Raw genomic sequence first — 20,124 nt, forward strand, 5'->3', positions numbered from 1 at the left:
TTTTAATCCGATCGGTGGCCATTTTTTCAAAGAGTTATAATGTATTAGATGCAATACATATTCTAACCGATAGGATCGCGTAGTTGAAAGCATATGGAGGAAATACGAAGAAAATGATCACCAATCAGATTAAAATGCTTTTTATTGAACAATACGGAAGATACGGGTACTTCCGAAGACCCGCACATAATCTTAACATCCGTGGCCAGGGGGTAAGCACTTTATATTTGAAATCTGGACGTTTATGTAGATGTACGGACCGTAAATGGAGCAAGTGCAAACACCAGGTTGAAGTTCATCCATGACTGTCATTACATATGACGGTCATGTTTCAGGGCTAATGTCACAATAACGAGAGCGTCCACTATCTTTCATCACGCGCGTCTCGTGTTCCGGGTCAGGAGCGAACTCTGTGGTCAGGAGACATCGGACCAGTGCGCTCCTCTTGTACAATCGCTCTCCAGTCTCTCCGGACAGAGTGCGTTCGATCCGTTGTCTGGTAGCAGCCGCGGGCGGTCACTATATATACTCTGCCAACAAAACAGGCTCAACGAACAAGCGAGCGGCGCATCATCCACTTGTTGAGTTCATAAACAGTCGGCTCTGTTTACAAGAGGGGACGCAACGCAACAAACATGGCACAGCACGGCACAGTCAGACAGGAATCCGTGGAGACGGAGATGCATAAGTCCGAGGACCAGAGCAAGACCTTCGTCTACACCAAGAAGAGGGGCTATGACGTGACCCGCAACCCCTACCTGAACAAGGTAAACAAAACGAGACCTCTTTCTAAACGCGACAACTTCTTAGGGTTATTATCACACTGTTAGTCAGCAGGGTCCAGCAGCTTTACAGTTGGCTATATTTAGATTTAAAGGGACCTAAACGTGCTTTAAGCCAACCAGAGAGAGTATTTTCTTGAAGTTGTTCCATGTGCTCTACTGTACAGTATGTACTGTACAACTGTAGCTTCACTGGGGAGCAAGGCAAGCAGCACGCCCCCAGTCATTCCAAACAAACCCCGGTGATTCAGCTTATTTTGACAGATCGCAAACAAGCTTTAAGTATTAGTTAACAAACATTGCGTAAAATGGGTATTTCCTGCTTGCATTAATATGCTTAGCCTGCTTTAATTTCCCCTTTTCCGGGTGTCCAAGGAATTATAAGGCTTGTTATTCTCACTTTCTTTCACAATCAAAAACGTTGAGCCAGTTTACTTCCTTCCTCATGCCGGTTTTCCTGAGTCAGCAGAGAGGAAAGCAGAGTGTAACTTCTTAATGTAGTGCATGGGTTCTCAAAGTGGGGTCCGGGGACCCCCAGGGGTCTTGGGGGGTGGGGGTACCTGGGAGTCCCCAGCAAAATTAGTTAATACAGCGTCACAATCATTTTAACAACTTTAACCATATCTATTCAAAAATAGCACATCTACAAGCTCATAGCGTGTCACTTAGTGCCGCGCTATGAGCTTGTATCTGCTATTTTTGAAAATGTTTAGAAAGGTTTGAATAATTTTGATTTTTTTTTACATAAATCTTCTTTTCTGGAGGTCCCTGACAAAAACTCAGATGGGGGTCCTTGGCGAAATAAAAAAAAGTTTGAGAACCACTGATGTAGCATAAAGGAAAGGCTGGTTGGTCAGTCGCTGCTTTTTCAACGCCATACTATTTCAGTGGCATACACAGCAAATTTTTAGACGCTAGATATTTTTTCCCCTCCCTTTCAGCTGAGCAAACCATCACTGGCACGTGTGATGCTGTCTGTCTATTTGCCTTTCCAGTGTATTCTCCTTGTTTTAGTAAATGGAATGGGCCCCCACAGGTCTCTCTGGTTCAAGTCTAGGCTGCTGCTGTGACATGATCACTGTCCATGGTGCTGACTGGCCAATAAATGACAGCTGCACAGGTCAGCCATGTGTCAAGTTTGCCTCTGTGTAACAGAGTTATAATAATATATCGGTGTACAAAAGTCCTTTCAGGTGATGATAGGACATAGTTTTCTCTGACTCTGGAACATGTCACAACGGGGTCAAATGACTCATTCATGCTTGCCTTTAGGGTTTAAAAATTGAAAGAAAGATGGAGGTGATATAATTTGATAATCTGCCTTATCATGTACTGTATAGCTTGTCATATTCACTACCTACGGGGCTGTTACCGATTCCTACCTATGGCCGAATAGAGGATGTATTAAAGTATTTAACACCACCAAAACAACATTTATCGACTAATTTTATTTCCGCTGTACCAGCACATTGTCTGTTTTAACTCAGCTAACTTCTGTTGCTTTCCCTGCGTGCCTGTCTTTTGTGACAGGCTGAATTTTGTGATTACATCAAAACTTGGCCAATTTGTGTTGCATCCTGAATTTAAACTTTCCTGACTTAATTATCTGACATAATAACTTCCTGGTGGGGAACGTGTATACAGAAAGAAAATACAGACAGAAAATACAGAAGAAAAGACAGACATGGACCTCCTGTAATCATTCCATGTGGACCACTACTTGAGAAGCAGTGCACTAAATGACCTGGTGACCTAAGATGACGAGTCAATGAAGTCAGTTACTGGGAAGTCTGAGGTCAAGAAACTCCACAGAACAGGGAGTTAGAATCTCAAGAAGAGAAAGTGTCATCATTATTATGAAATGTGCTTGCTCACTCATAAATGTTACAAATCAGTATAGTATCAGTTAACATGAGTTTAATATGGAAGGTTGGATAAAGTAAGAGGAATAGATCAGTGGTTGGTTCTCAACCTTTTTTGAGCTCTGGACCACTAGCATATTTCAAGCAATCTTCAAGGGCCACCCCAACCCACCTTTAACTAATCTTAGCCCACATATCCCCAGCCAACACAACAGTGGTCCCCAGGTTGATTCTTAGTCAGGGTGGTGGTCCCTGGTTCACAATCAGTTGAAAACCCCTGGTTTAGCATGTCTTGCATTCTATTTAATTACATTTTATTGCATTTTATTAAAGTGTCAAATCGCAACAGGTTGTCTCAAGACACTTTACGTGTAGAGCAGAGACCCGACAGTCCCACCCTGAGCAAGCAATTTTGCGACAGTGGCAACGAAAAACTCCCCCTTAACTGTAAGAAACGTCAGGGAGACCCAGACTCTAGGGTGGGCGGCCATCTGCCTCGACCGTGTGGGGGAGGAAAGAAAGAGAGACAGAGGGAGAGAGAGGGAGGTACAAGCAAATACAAGTAGTAGCAATAAGAATAATAACTAGAAAATGTGCTCCTCGGAGCACAAGTCTCCGCCAGCAGACTATAGCAATTATATTATCATAGCAATAACTAATGAGATACAGTAGAGTAGAGTACAGAAGAGATTGTAGCAATCTTTGCTGTGTCATATTGTAAGCATTCATGGCTAGTCTTCGTCTTTTGTCATTTAGCGATTTTTTGTCTCTGATTAATTTCATTCTTTCTTTATGATTCTTAGCTCTGTTTAATTGAAGCAATGCTCTGTTTACATTGAAGCAATCTATCATATGGGAGTCATAATTGACTGGTTTGTTCAAATACTTGTCTGTCTTCTTCATCTTCATTGTCTTGAACAGTTTCAGCAGTTGATTGGTGTGTTTGATCAGCTTTGGCCTTCTGCGCCTTTGTTTGACCAATGTTAGGTGTTCTCAGAGGGACACACACACGCACGGACGGGTGATTTGGACTAGAAGATACTGTTCCAATCAAGACTGATTGATCCTGTCTTACCTCGCTTCAAAAACGTAAACGTTTTTTTGAAGTGACACACCTATTTATAGAATTGTATTTCGTCATGCATTCCTCTAGCCAATCAAAGGCATTGGTGTCAACATATTAATACGTATTAAGATTTCGGTCTTGTTGTGGGATCAATTCAACTCTAGTCCTCTTCTGTGTTACTGTTGTAGATGAGTATGCTTTCTTAGCTTTGGCCTTCTGCGCCTTTGCTTGACCAATGTCAGCGTAAACGGCTTTTTGAAGTGACACACCTTTTTATTATAGGATTGTATTTCGTCATGCGTCCCTCTAGCCAATCAGAGACATTGATGTCAACATATTGACACGTATTAAGAGTTCGGCTTTGTTGTGGGATCATTTCAACTCTAGTCCTCTTCTACGTTACAATTGTAGATGAGTATGCTTTCTTAGCTTTGGCCTTCTGCGCCTTTGCTTGACCAATGTTAGGTGTTCTCAGAGGGAAACACACACGCACAGACGGGTGACTTGGACTTACTGAAGGTACTGTTCCAATCAAGTCTGATTGATCCTGTTTTACCTCACTTCAAAAAGTAGGGGCTTTTTGAAGTGACACACCTATTTATAGAATTTTATTTCGTCACGCGTCCCTCTAGCCAATCAGAGGCATTGGTGTCAACAAATTGACACGTGTCACGTGGAGCTTGCCCAATGTTAGCTTGGCTAACAATGTTTGCTCACACAAAGCGAAAACATATTCTCCACCTTCGGCGGAGACAATAAAATAGGTTAAATATAAGCTGTGCCTGTTTGATAAAGACTGCCGTTTACCACAGTAAATGTGTCTGCTAATCAGCTAACCCGCTCCAGCTGATAAGTCAGTTGGTACTGTAGTTCAAACATCCTGGAGTTCAGGACCCTACTGTTTCCACAGAGCCCTACATGTTCATCAGGTTAATGACTCCATCCAGGGGAGCACACCAGCTGTATGCATGCACAGATTGCACACACACACACACACACACACACACACACACACACACACACACACACACACACACACACACACACACACACACACACACACACACACACACACACACACACACACACACACACACACACACACACACACACACACACACACACACACACACACACACACACACACACACACACACAGTGTGGATGTTGTAATTCAATCAGAGGCTGATGATATGATACCACATTTTTTGTAGAGTTGCTGGACTGCTTTCAATCCTTCTCTACATTATCATGTTTGTTGCTATTGTGTTTTTTGTAGGTCAGGCCTTTATCCTGCAGAACTTTTTTTTGTAGTTTAGAAAAGGGAATATGAGAGAGGAGAGAGATAGAGATATGATAGCTTTGCAGATGCTGGATTCAAATCCAGTCAGTCGTATGGACTAATTTACATGAACTAATTTAATTGTTTCTAATCCTGTTTTGAGACAGTTCCCTTTTGACTCCCCTCCTCCTCTGACTGAGAGGTTGACTGTGTGTGATAGGGGTCAATTTGTAGGCTCTACTATGCCTTTTGGCTCTTAAACCTGGCCCCGTAAATTGTTTGTTTATATCTCAATTTACACCTCAGGGTCCTGAATGGTGCCTCTGTACAAGAGGGCCATTCAATGCATTTCTTAGATTACTTGACCCAAATTCATGTTGAAGCATGATTGGTCTACCACTTACTACATTACACATTGTTTTGTCTACCTGGTAAAATCCAATTAGTAACTGGACCTTCAACCAGGCAATCAAATCTGGGACCCTCAGTACATGTTTGAATTTGACATTGTGCAATGGATGGGAAATGTTATCATGCTGTCGTCTCACCCTCTCTTTCTTTTCTCTCGCTCGCTACTCTCCCTTCTTTTTTCATGCGTTTTGTTTGTGAGCAGTGTGAATAGTGAATGTTATGAGAGCCATAGTTCTTTTATGTTTTATGATGAGGTTTTTCGCTCAACTTTTCACGTTACTTCCTAATGAGCCACAGGCAAAGAACGTGTGTTATTGCTTTGTTTTGGAGACTGAAGCTTAATGAGACTAATTAAGTGTGCGCAGAAACCATGTTAAGAAACCTTTAGCAGCAAGCATCTGCTTTTAAAAACTGAGGACCGTCCTGGCCTACACTTATCTGTAGAAACAAAACTGAGAAAGCTTGTAATCAGTTTACATTTCCACTTTCCAGTCATTTGGTTAAAATAAAACGTTTTTCCTTTGTCCTTAAAAAAGATTCAATTTTCTTTCAATTTAGTTTCAACTCAATAACAAATTCAGAAGATTTTATTTATTTTATTTGTGCACATATGGCAAAGTTGATCCAGAGGCCACAATTTTCTGTTATTCTAAAATGACCTTACTTTGCAGTATATGTTGAGGAGAAGAGTGTTGAGGAGAAGAGTGGCAAACCACAAATATTTGCAAATAGAGCACTGCAGTGAGGCACCCCACATGACTGAGGTCATCTTGGCTCTGGAATTGGTTGTGAGTGATCAACCTGATACCCTCATCAGTCGGGGCTGAAATGGACCTTCAGACAGAGGCCGCCCTCAAATGAACAGTTTAGAGCAATAGAAGGGGAAAAAAGGCTTCTTATGCAGCAAGGTGAACTATCCACTGTCAACCTCGCACATGAACCAAGGCGAGGAAATTAGAGGAGAAGGTAGGAAATGACTCCGAAAGCATGTTCTGCTGCCAGGCACAGGCAGGCTTCTGTGGTTCCACCAGGGGCACATTGTTGCCCTCCTTCTGAGTTCAGCGTGCCCCGTGTGTTTACATCCCTCACCTGGCCCACTTCAGCCCCAAACAGGGGCCAGTCACAGCACAACCTGCTAATTGATGCTGAGGGACACGGTGCTGAAAGCAGCCTGTCCTCACATTGACAGGAGTCAATTTCGTTTTTTAATCTCCTTACAGCCAATGCGCACGCACGCGTGCACACACATACGCACACGCACAGATTCAAGTGCAACATATGCATGTGCATACGTACATACACTCACTAGCAATCTTACATCTTCGCTCAACACTCCCTCCTTTTTTTTTAACAGATGTGGAACAGGATATTATAGGTGTGTTTGGACTGTGTGTGTGTGTGCACCATGTAATAAAGAGATGAAGTGGGGGGGTTGATGTGGAGAAAGGGGTCTCTGTGGAGAGGAAGAGAGAGCTGGCCACGCTTCACAAGACGGCCTCTGTCTCTCTGCTTGATCACGCATTAATGAGCCGTCTGTGTGAATCCCGGCCCTCACTACGTCTCTCTGACGCTGGTTCCAGCTGGAGAAAAACAACCACAACCACCTTCCCTTAAAACTCTTAGCGCCCTATCAGCAGTGCTGTTTTCTCCATGAACACAGAGTTGAGCCCTCGGTATGTAGGTGACCAACAGATGCCCATTCACCGGGGTTATGTGCTGCTGTTTGTGTGTGTGGGGACAAGTGCAGTCAGTTTGAAGTGTTAAGGAGAATGGGAACCGCGGCCACTCTGCCCTCCTGTGGATTCCGTGATCTGGTTCCATACGCGGCTCTATCAGGCAGGTGCAGGTTGCTTGTTTGCACTGCAATTTAGATGTCATCAACATCCTTTTGCAATAGACCAACAGAGCGACGAACAGTACTGCAGATCCACAATGTTTTGTTTGTCAAGGCTCAATAATTGCAGTCTAGGCCTCCAAGTGTGGAATGGTTCAATCAGTCATCTCCATGCTCTTAGCAGTGAAGCCCTAGACAATTTTAGATTGATACCCCGGATTAAATGGTAACGTTTATTGTGGTTTTTTGAAATAACTAGCTTTATGCAACATTTGAGACTAACAGAATGCTGCTTGACAATCCAGGCTCAGACAGGGTTGCAATTGGATGCTCCATTTGCAACCACAGGCTCCACACATGACATTGCAAGATGGGCCGTCAGATGAAAGAGCTCCATTAAGAATCTTTGTTCTTGGCAGGAGTTGAACAACGCTGTATCTGATTGGCTGACGAGGACGTGTTGGTATGCCAACTGCCCAAGCCCTTTAATGGGGTTGGGCTTATGATAACCCTCTATAACAACTGGAAGTCATCAGGTTTGGCTGCTTCACCCGCAGTAGTTTAAATCTTTTCTCTTTTTTTTCACCAAGCTTGCATTTTCCTCAAGCTGAGGCTTAAATAGAGATACATTTAGCAATAAACAAACAAATGGTAACACAAACATCTACAGTAGCTTCCGATTCAGTAATGGAAAGATCTCTGGATGAACTTATCTGCGGCTCTCTGAATCCTAGTTGGTTTTGTTTTGTTTTGATGGTTATTGGACACGAGTGTATGGAATCACTCCTTTGTGTGTAGCACGTATTTTGGACAAGATACACTTCATAATTGGAAAAAGGTGCCAGTGGACTAAAATAGTCTGAGGATCTTGCCCTGACTTCTGCCCTCGTGGAATGGGCTGATCTCTTAATGTTAAAGTGTGATGAAACTTTTATTTCCACTGAGTCACAGTGTCAGCTAGACATGGGGATAAAGTTCCTTCTCTGCAAAGGTTTTGTTCTGCCAGTTCTGTGTGTTGGCAAGGTTTTTTGGCAATGCTTTGTTTGTGTATGGATGTTACAAGCTCAGGCTTCCAGGCAGAGTTAAATGGTGATTAATTACCTGCATGTAATGGTTTACAATGAAATAATGGCCATGCCAAATTCTATCACACTACAGCAGTTTCACCCCACAGTCTGTCTGGGCAGTTAAGGGCTCATGGAACAAAGGCTCTATAGAGCCCGCCCAATGCCAACATTTTTGGGTCCGATGCCAATCCCGATTCTGGAGAGTCCTAGACTCTAGGACTCACAAAATATTGGACCATTGCGGTGATTACCGATATTTGGACAAATATATTTAAAAAAAGTACTAAATCAATTCTAATCAGTTTCAAAAAAATAGATTTGATTTTAAGTTTTTCAAAATTCTAAAATAGCTGATTTACGTGTCGCAAATAGTTTTGGGAAAACTTTAGAGAATGTTTTGAAAACCGCGACACACCAGCTGCATAATTGCAGCTATACATACAAAAAGTCAAATAATGACCGATATATTGGCCAAAACGGTATAGTGGTCTGGCTCTAACAAAGACAGATGTGTTCTAGTTTGTTCAGAGGTGAATGACAGTGGTTAAATGAAGTTCAACTAGAGATGATTGTCCACAGCAAGATTACAGCCCTCTGTTTAATTGTGCAGCGACAAACCTTGTTCTGTTCAGACTTTCTGTGGGTCAGGTGTACTTGTCAATCCTTCTCACTAGGTGGGCCGTGTGTGTGTGTGTGTGTGTGTGTGTGTGTGTGTGTGTGTGTGTGTGTGTGTGTGTGTGTGTGTGTGTGTGTGTGTGTGTGTGTGTGTGTGTGTGTGTGTGTGTGTGTGTGTGTGTGTGTGTGTGTGTGTGTGTGTGTGTGTGTGTGTGTGTGTGTGTGTGTGTGTGTGTGTGTGTGTGTGATGGCCCTGTGGCCCCAGGTGTGGCCGGGGGCCTCCAGGTGTGGCGACACGTCTGCATGCATCACTGGTGGCCAGACATTCCACTGACGGATCAGAGCATCTAGACAGAGAAAGTGCACCCTCGCTGCTCTCCAATAACTCACCCCCAGTAACACCTGCCAACACACACACACACACACACACACACACACACACACACACACACACACACACACACACACACACACACACACACACACACACACACACCAGTTCTGATCCTGTGTTTATTCAGGGAGAGACCTGTCCAAACTGGCCAAAGTCCTCAGGTTTTTGTGTGCTTTTTGGAAGACAGGCTTTATTCAAGTCAGGACAATGGGGAAGCCATTAGAGAGAGAGAGAGAGAGAGAGAGAGAGACCTCATCGCCTTCCTATCAAGCACGTCTCAAACACCTCACCTTGCTCAGCCCCTCCTCCATTTTGTCTTTCTCGCCACTTCTTTCATTCATCAATGCAGCTTTTGTGTGTTATATTTGAAGGGGGGAGGGGCTGTCTCAATCTTTTGGCAGAAATGTCCCCATGGTGATTCAACAAGGGATGACAGGGATGATGTGGTTTGTTTTCACAACGAAAATGGCAGTATTTCATTTTCATTTCATTTCATTTCAGTCTGCATTATTCTGCATAATGATAGAGTTAAGTAAACAGGACTATGCAAGCCTAGATAAGCATGACCCGCATACATGCCAGTGTACGCTGGAGAGCTTTTAATTTGAAACGACAGATACAGGAAGCTCTGACACTCGGCCAGTGTAGTGTGGGGTGGTGGCCAATCAGATTGCTGGATATGACAGGGCAGCAACCACGTAGCAGCTGTTTCCTCTATGGAAACCCCCGAAAATTGTTAACAAACTTTTAAACTAGCCGTTGTAGATTGAGCAACTGCACGGCCTATTTGTCACAATTGTTTTTATCAGAAACTGTTTTTGTTGGATTGTATAGGTTAAATAGAGATTCTGCGATTGTTCAATGTTAGGCCAACCAGTAATAGACTACAGTTGGTTGCTCTATGATTGGTTGATTTGTTGTTAGGCCTACAGTACGCTGATCAATGCTGTAACTTAATTATTCAGTCAGTCTCTGCATCTCTGGTGCACGGTACATGTGTAGGGAATAGTTAACTCAGTCAAGCATGCGTGTTTCAACAATGGAGAGTCAGTCAGTCTTTGTTTTGTTTTGTTTTGTTTTATTTATTCGCACAATAAAAACAGCACAACGGTAACATTATTAAAAGACTCAGAAATAAGTGCAGGTGAGAAAGGTTCTCACCTAAAATAATAAACAAGTAACAAGTTAAACGTAGTAATCAAACATAAGACATGACAAACAAGTCATGAAAAGTACCTTTTGTGCTGTTGAATGTGTGGGTGTTTGTGTGTGTCTGTCAGCCAGGCAGTCAGTCAGTCAGTCAGTCAAGGAAAATATCAGTAAGCGACATGCCCTTGTACTGACAGGCCAATAGGTCTGGCTAAAGGTTTTGTTGTTGGGGTATTTTGCTACAGTACATTTGCACATGCATAGAATTTGTCCTCTGCATGCATTACCCATCCTAACTATTAGGAGCAGTGGCTGCCATTAATATGGAGCAGTTAGGGGTTAAGTGTCTCAGGGATGCTTCGACACATAGACTGGGTGACCTTTCGATTCCAAGACAGCCTCTAACCACTCAGCTATGCCCCCCAGGCCCGAGGGCTTACAATATTGTTTCATATATTGACATCCATTTGTAGACACATCCTGACAAACGGGTTCACTGGATCCGTTGCCTTATCGTGTTCACGTGACCACCATAACTCAGTCCAGTCAATAGACAAGCTTCTCTTTCTAGGGAACTGTGGAGAACAAATCAACTTCTAGTGTCAGACATCAGGACATCATCTTAGCACCACCATCATCACCACGTAACGTAAAATAAAGCATCTGCGGACTGAACTGCCGGGACCTATAGGGATTCTTTCTGTTATTTATGCCTGAGCGTGAGCTACAGCTTTATTGGTGAGTATCTCATTGTAACAGAGAAGGTGTTTGCTCTGCCAAGAAATCCTCCTTTCTTCGCCCCCTTTTCTCTCTTGTGAAAGATTCATTCAGAGACCTGGCTGCTTTCTAGGTGGCCTTCTAGACAGCAGAGATTACTGTCATCATAAAAGCCAACAGGGACAACAGAGATACACATTTCACTGGTCCTCTTTTCAGTGGCTTAAGATGTTCAAGTCATATAGTAGCCATTGATGCCTCTGTGGTCGATCCCAAACTGAAGAAGTCACAGAGGTCAGTGGGTAGGTTCCGTTTTCTTCTTCTACAATGCCATTGTAGCCCTGTCAATTGCAATATATCACCACACAATCTGCACTTTCTTGCCCCTCTGACTGGACGCGATGATGATGGCCTTGTTTTTAGTCATAGTCTGTGGATAATATAATGTTAAAGGGATTGTTCACCCCCAAAATGACTTTTTTTCAATCGATTGGTCACCCCATGGAGACTTGAATTCATGGATATTTAGGAATGCGACAAAAAACTAAAAATATCCATGAATTCAAGTCTCCATGGGGTGACTAATCAATAGAATTGTCTTTTTTTGGGGGGTGAACTATCCTTTAATTTGGTCCCCACTCCTTATGGGTATTTTTTTTCACTGTATATTTTGCACAGACTGTACGTGAAATGTGTGTTCTGCATTTACCCGTCCAAACGATTAGGAGCAGTGAGCACTATTAGTTCAGCACTTGGGGAGCAGTTTATGGGTCAAGTGTTTCGCTCAGGGACACTTCGACACTTAGACTCGGGGCCGGGGACCTTCCATTTCCTAGACGGCCTCTCTGGCCACTAAGCTATGGCCACGCCAGCAGGACGTCGATAACATCCACCTTCTGTCTGTCGGTCTGTCTCTGTCCATCCATCCACCCCTTTGGGCCAAAACAAATTGAACCAGGGCATGATAACAGGGTTTTAGACTCCTTGTCTTGTTTCTTTTTTTGTCCTCTGGGCACTGAGTACAGTGCATTAGACAGTTATTTTGAAAATAACTGTCTAAAAAATTGGATTAGCTTTAGCTGTGAGATGGCAAAGAGATTAATTTGAGATTTCCTTTAGTATTTACGGTGAATTCCCATAGTAGAGGCGTTTAAACGAGAGGAATCTATAGGGAAATATCTCATTTAGGCAGGGAGGAAATGTATTTGCTTTGCTTTCTTTTTTTTCCTCTCTCTCCTAATATTACTTATTATTCCACTGTTATGAATTTGGTCACTACTCTCAAGTGGTCAGAGCCTCTATCTTACGAAGGAGGGTTTGAATCACAAGTCAGCATGTCCATGTTTTACCAAAGAAAAAGCCATGGGAAACCTCTGATTGGCTGGGTCTGTATTTGGTCCGTGGTTGGTCTATGGTTGGTCTAAGGAGGCCTGTGGTTGGTCACTTCATATGTCTGTTTGTAGGTATGCCACTGTGCTCTGACTGTCTGTCTGTGTTCATAGTTGTCTATAAACATTTAGTAAAGAAACTTTGCTTTTAGAAAGATCTGCTCACTTAATGTAATTGCTTGCCAGGCCACAGAACTGGCCCTCCAGCCTATGTCCTACATTATCTGATTCAATTTGATTAAGTTTATAATGCAGTACAGACATGGGCTTAATTGAAAGTGTGTGAGTGACTACCACCTGTAGGACAGCTGTGCGAGACAGATCTACTGTGTGTGTGTGTGTGTGTGTGTGTGTGTGTGTGTGTGTGTGTGTGTGTGTGTGTGTGTGTGTGTGTGTGTGTGTGTGTGTGTGTGTGTGTGTGTGTGTGTGTGTGTGTGTGTGTGTGTGTGTGTGTGTGTGTGTGTGTGTGTGTGTGTGTGTGTGTGTGTGTGTGTGTGTGTGTGTGTGTGTGCGAAGGAACTCTGCCGCTAAAGAGTGTTGAAGAGCACCCTGGCCTAAAGTAATGTGAACGGAACCCAAAGCTTCACAGAGTTGCTGATTTGTTTAGAGGCCTGGACGTTTGCCCGGCAATGCTCTGGCTCCTGAGGGACCTGGAACATAGAGCATGAAAAGGCTGTCTCAAGGGGTCCGACTGTGCTTGAAAAAAAATCCTACATCTCCTGCTACCTCCGCCCGTCCTCAGCCTCCCTCCGTACCCCCCTTAAATCAACAGCGGCTCGGTTTTCAAGGTTGTTTAGCCAACAAGCGTGTCTATACATTCACAAGTTGACACCTTTTGATTTAAAGTGCTCTATGCGAGCATATTTGCTCAGGAAGAGGAATTCAAGATGCTCCTTTTGGGTCAGAGAGAGTTATACAGTTCAACAGGGCTGCAGCTGATATGGGGGGTGGATGTGGTGGAGGGGGGGGGGGGTTGGGATGGATGAGATGACTCACTGGAATAAGAGGTAAATAACAGACCTAGCTTGTTGTTTTGTCTCTAATGGTGAACTTGGACCAGTGATGCAGCTGTTGTGTATGCCATCTGGAAAACTATCTACGGCGATGTTTATATTGCTCAGGCCACCGCCAACAAGTCCTTGTGCCCCCCCCCCCCCCCCGTCTCTCTGCTCTGCAGAGTTTAACCATTTAACCAGAGTTTAGCATTTTGTCCAGTGGTGGAAAGTAACTAAGTCAATTTACTCAAGTACTGTACTTAAGTACACTTTTACTTTCCAATCTTCAAAACTTTCACTTCTACTCCACTACATCTCAGAGACAAATGTTGTACTTTTACTCCACTACTATTATTTGAAAACTTTAGTTACTAGTTACTTTGTAGATTTTTATTATTATTTATTACAAAACATACATACATTAACCACTTCAGCCCTTTCGGCCATTTTTCGACCACTTCAGCCCTTTCGGCCATTTGAAAATAGCCGATCTACAAGCTCACAATGCGTCGTGATGTGGCGCAATGTGAGCTTGAAGATCTGCTATTTTCAAAAGATTTGTATTCATTTTATACATTTGAAAACATGTGAAATGGGGAATTCTGCATAACGAGTACTTTTATTTGAAAACACTTTGATACCAAAAATACTTTTGTACTTTTACTCAAGTAAATTTTGAATTCCAGACTTTTACTACATTGCAGTATTGATACTTTTACTTAAGTAAAACATTTGAGTACTTTTTCCACCACTGATGCTGTCCAGTCCAGTTAACCAGAAAGCAGTAGATAATAATCATTTATCAGATACAAGTCATATTAAGACAATAACACCAAGTGTTGCCTTGCTGATGAAAAGTGATACATGTCCTATTTTCTGTGCCTTGTTTGAGTTTTTCACTTGAATCATGTTGGAATGCTGGAGCCCTAATGCACTGTCTATTACCCTTGCATTCCAGTCTTTTCTTTCAGAAATTTAGCAAAACTGGATAATATCCTTCCAGCACACTGGCCTGTATCACTACTCCAATTATTGTTTGACAAAGTAGGAATGCATCCAGGCCGTGTGACCGTGATCTCTCCTAAATGATCATACTCTATTATACATGTTTACATACTGATAAAGAAAACGGCACCTATCAGCCTGATTAATGAACCCGTCCCTCTGAGCAGAGTTTACAGCTATGCGACTCTCATCCCCCTAATGACCAAATTTGTTGTGGTATGAGAGTGCACATCGAGGCCCTGCCACGGCACATTTGTTTGGAGGCATTCATTGGGAAAAGCCTAGTCAGGCTGTAAGATCCCGAGGAGAGATGGATGGGAGGGGAGCTGATGTTTGCTGTTTCCCTTCCTCCTGAGAGGAAGGGATGGATTTAAAGTGCTTTGTTTTGAGGGCAATCCTCCTGAACCTTTGCACTGCCATGTTAGCAGGAAACAGATGAGGGTGTCCACAGGATTCATGCTCAACAGGCACAAATTGTTGCTCTCCCCAGTAGAGCTGCAGCAAGCCATTATTTTCTTTGTCGTACAGCAGTGTCGTGCAGAAAAAAAAGAGAAGGAAAATAGCCTATCTTCAAACACTGTGTCATATACCTCATGCGTTGTGAGCTGGTAGATCTGCTATTTTTGCTCTTTTTGTAAATCAATGATTTGATTAAAATCTATAATTTTGTATAATCGATTAAATAGATCAGTTTGATTAACTGATGCACCCCTACTCCCCAGGTTGATTCTAATAAGACACTTTTATTAAATGGGAATTTGGGAATTAGGCAATACAAATTAGCTAAAAATGACCTAATTTTTAGCATGCCCAGACCACCTCATATATATTGTGCAGAAATGTGTGCAGAAGAATACATGCTACAGTAGTTCAATAGAACCTTTAGCTGAACTCTGTATTGAACATTGTCTGCAGTATGTGTCAAAGTAAACTATATGCTATGCATTCTCTATTGAAAAATATCTATTGAGTCAAGGAGGGGCAGAGGGTCTGTCAACAATAAGTGTAAACTCAGTACGGAAATTCACAGATAAATATCCATAAGTCTATAGACTGTGAAGCATTCTATAGTCTCTATTATGATACCCTTTACTGAATGATTAACAGTAAGTCTGAATAGCCCATTTCATGCTGTATCATATCCGTTCTCTCAACATTCCCTGAAGGATGATAAATGGTGGTAAAAGAATGTAAATATTAGACATGGGCTATATATTTTAGTAGTTCCTGGAGTGCGCTAGGGAAGAACAGCGATTAAGCTGACACCTTAGATAAATGATTTATTTGAGAAACGGGAGAAGAGTTAGCCTACTTAGTGAGTAGACCTTTTGTGACGTGTCATGGTATGTTTTGTGCATTAGCCTACATTGTGGTGAACTTGTGTCTTTCACATATAAAATAGAATGTTTGCATGTGTCTGTGTTTGCATTTATGTGAATAATTTTTTATTAAATTTTTTTAAGGTAACATGTTTATTAGTCAATGAATTCTTATGTTGAGCGTCCCTCATCATCACACAGACGGAAAGAAGCACAGGGGAAAAGCGGCACCCTTATGGGTCCATTTGTACCCTCTCAGAGTTACATTAACCCATTAAGACCTGAGGCCGATTCTGCAATTGTTTTCTAAATCCTGTAACATTTTTCAGAAAAACGTATGTTGCTATATCAGTGGGTCTCAAATGTCAGTGTTCAGTGTTTTCATGTCAAGGACCCCCAAAAAGATTTTTGGGGGCGGACCCCCGTCTCCAAATATTTTGTTCCAGGGACATCCCTAGAAGCAAAGATTTTAGTTAAAATGTTCGCTTTAAAAAGATAATATATTCAAAGATTTTCACAAAATTGTTCACGATTAAAAATCTGCTATGATTAAGATCATTGCAGATCTACAATCTCGCTATGAGCTATGAGCTTGTATATCTGCTATTTCTTTGTTGCCGACCAATGTGCTATATATAGCTAAAATCTAAAATGACAGGTTTTAATGGGTTAACACAGAGGATTTTACTGTGTGTACTTACTGTAAATAAGAAAGCGGAATATAATATATTGGATGGTTACACACAGTGGTATTTCTATAGTTGTCTTCATGAAGGCTGTTATTGTTTATTTTATTTTATTTTTTATTTTTTTTAATCAGTCTCAGATATATTGTTCTACGTGATTGAATGTTGAATAAGCTATCTTGTCTAAACAATACACGCAGTATGTTATTCGCAGCTGTTGTCAGGTCGACCGGGCTACGTGTGCAGTCCTGTCTGTCAGTGAAAGCTGTTGGTCTCCTAGGAGGGGGAGGAGGAGGTGAGGATAGGAGGATAATATGAAGAAGACTTAGAAGAGGCGATGAGTGAGCAGTGATGGTGTCGGCACTATGGAATAGTGTTGGCATCACAATGTACTTGAAGCACCAAAAGTAAAAGTACTCATTGTGCAGAATGTCCCATTTCAGTTCACAAGTTTTCCCATGTATACAAATCTTTTGAAAATAGCAGATCTACAAGCTCACAGTCACAATGCGTCGCATTGTGATGAGCTGTCTTTCATCATCTTGAATGTGCTGCAGGACGGAAGTGACTACAGTAGATTGAACTGAGGCATCGAACATCGATCAAAAATGTAGCTTAATTATTCATGTCAATATAGAGTGGGGTGAAGAAAGGGGATATATCATAAATCAAAACTATATTATTCTCTCTTAGAGTTGCAATCCATGAGTTTCATGTCCTGAAACGTACTCTTCCAAGAGGTATTTAATTTCCCGCTTGTCCTGGGGAGATATTTGCACTTAGTTTAGCTTCAGGCAGTGCTACTTTTTAACCAGTAGGTGTCCTACCCAACACCGGGATCTACAAGGGAAGAGTATGGAGACCACCTTCCAACCACTGCAGATGTGCTTTAATGTATTAAACATACATTACAAATTCAAATAAGTTCCGGATTGCAGCTTTAATTTAACATATCAATGCCATTAGAATGTTGAGAAACCAATGTCAGACCTATTCAATAGCTATATTCATGTCATTTAGCATGGTTTATTTCCCACTAAGTGTACTTCTGATGCACTTATTATGAGAGGCCTGTAGTCTAAATGTCAGTCCATACATCCATAATGAGGAAAAAAACAAAAATGTCAAGCCTATAATGTCTCTTTCTTGTAATAGCTTTCATGAATGACACTTGCGTTACAATGAAGTTGCTACAGGAGAGGCATTATGGATGGTTGTAATGGAATTTCCACTAGAGCCGGGACTTCCCCTGAAGGCAAGCTGCTAGGTAGTTCTGGAGTGTTTCAAGGTTTCCCCTGACTGGACAGACTGTACACACACACACACACACACACACACACACACACACACACACACACACACACACACACACACACACACACACACACACACGCACACACACACGCACACACGCACACACGCACACACGCACACACACACGCACGCATGCATACGCAACACACGGGTTGCACAGCCCTCACGCACTAACGCATGCATTCATGCATCCAAGCACAGTGCATGCACGCACACACAACACGCAACACACACACACATTGAGCTGTGCAGGCCTTTCTTCCATTGCACAACTGTACACCTGCAGTCAGGAGCCATAAAGAAATCCCTCACTCAGACTTGTGTGTAGAATCGGAACCGTTTAACGCACCCTGCCTGCTCTCTCGCTTGTGTTCAAGGAGAAACACTTTACAGCCTCTCAAGGTGGCATTAATGAAACGTTCCAACCACTTCACAGGGCTTGTTACCGTGGCTCGTTAGGTCAGACACTCTCTTTAGGATGATAAATTGAAAAGGCGGTGATGTGACACGGGAGTCCTATTTAGTTGGAGGAAAAGAGCAGGCGGGGGGCGGTAGGGGTGGGGGGAAGCCGGTAATTGTACACGCACGTCACTGCGTTTTCAACACAAAATCACTCAAACGTTTGTGAGGCCAGGGAGGTCAGTAGCATGATTCTTTGACATGCAGGTAGAGTTATGAGTTGCGGGGGAAGGAAAGCAGTCATCAAGATGGATGGTAATTGGTGGGTTTCTATGGTACATTGCCGTAAAAGTGTTTTGTGTGTCATTGCATAACCGCCAGAGTATGAAGATACATGTCATGAGTCATGACCACATTTATATACTCTTGGTCTTGGAGTTACAAATGTACAAAGTCAAATGCAGTGTTAGTATAACTCTTGTGAGAGAGAGATTGCATCAATAATCAGTCTTTCTGATCATTCTGACCTGCAGGGTATTAGTTGTTGCTTTAGACATTTCTACATGTTGTCATATCATCTGTAGTTTTATACATTTACATTTGCTCTGACTGAAATATTGAATATACTGTTTCCTGTATATTAGTGATGTGATTCCTGTATAATATACAGCTTCCTGTATGTTATACACACATACACACACACATACACATGCACATAATTCAGATATACAGATTCCTGTATATTATACAAGAAACAGGCAGCAAAACATAAATAAAACTAATCGGTTATTGAGCAGGATTTCTTGCGCCTTTGAAAAAGTGCGATGTTCATTTTCCTGGCAGGGCTTGAGTCCATATAACAGAAAGAAAAGTAAAGCCTAAATACATTTTTATCCACTCCGAGTAATCGCTGTCATTTCTATATTGATGTTAGTGGGTTTATTTAGCATGTAGGCCAGGCCATGAGTGATCACTGAATATTTGTGAACATTTTTTAAGTCTTTTGAAATCGCTAGATATCACCTCACTCATTGAGAGATTTTGGAATTGCATCTGAGACACTTGCCACTATAAACACTACACCAAAAGGCTTTGTGCTGTATCCCACCAGGAGGGTTGCAAACACAATGCAGTGGTGTAAAGTAAGTACTGTACTTAGATAACATTTTGAGCCAGTTTTCAATACTTTTACTCCACTACATCTCAGAGAGGCAAATATTGTACTTTTTACTCCACTACAATTATTTGCAAACTTTAGTTACTAGATTTTCATTATTATTACAAGACATACATTAACCACTTCAGCTCTGTATACATTTCTGCCATTTGAAAATAGCCGATCTACAAGCTCACAATGCGTCGCCTCGCGACGCATTGTGAGCTTGTAGATCTGCTATTTTCAATTTTGTTTCATACATTTGAAAACTTGTGATATGGGACATTCTGCATAATGTGTACTTTTACTTTTGGTACTTTAAGTACATTTTGATGCCAATACTTTTGTACTTTCACTCAAGTAAATTTTTATCCGGACTTTTACTTTGCAGTATTGATACTTTTACTAAAAAAATGTAGTACTTTTTCCACCACTGCTAGAATGTTGAATGTGTGCCAAGGCCTGAAGCCTGAAGCTCTTATAGCGGTTTATGGTGACCTGATGCCGTATTAAAATGCAAGCCTTTCTAGTGCCAGTCAGTCACCTAAGCACATAATTAACCAAAAGGACTGTTTTGACACATTGTTTGCATTCTCAGAAATTAACAAGCGTATAGGATACTGAGGGGCGTACACATTTGTCAGACATACGTTGGTCTCTGGTGAACATGTGCTGGCCGCGTG

The 20,124-nt window shown here is 42.1% G+C and overlaps 1 protein-coding gene across 1 annotated transcript in view; it reads left to right on the forward strand.

Annotated features, from left to right (window-relative positions):
- Positions 1-374: 374 nt before the first annotated feature.
- The window catches only part of me1 (malic enzyme 1, NADP(+)-dependent, cytosolic), a 108,557-nt gene continuing 88,807 nt past the window's right edge, over positions 375-20,124 (forward strand). The window contains exon 1 of the mRNA XM_080426612.1: positions 375-767. Coding sequence (XP_080282738.1) covers positions 636-767 — 132 coding nt within the window. The 5' untranslated portion in view covers positions 375-635. The remainder of the gene's footprint in view (positions 768-20,124) is intronic.

This window comes from Gymnoscopelus braueri (genome assembly GCF_963280865.1).
Source record: "Gymnoscopelus braueri genome assembly, chromosome: 4".
Taxonomy (NCBI): Eukaryota; Metazoa; Chordata; class Actinopteri; order Myctophiformes; family Myctophidae; genus Gymnoscopelus; species Gymnoscopelus braueri.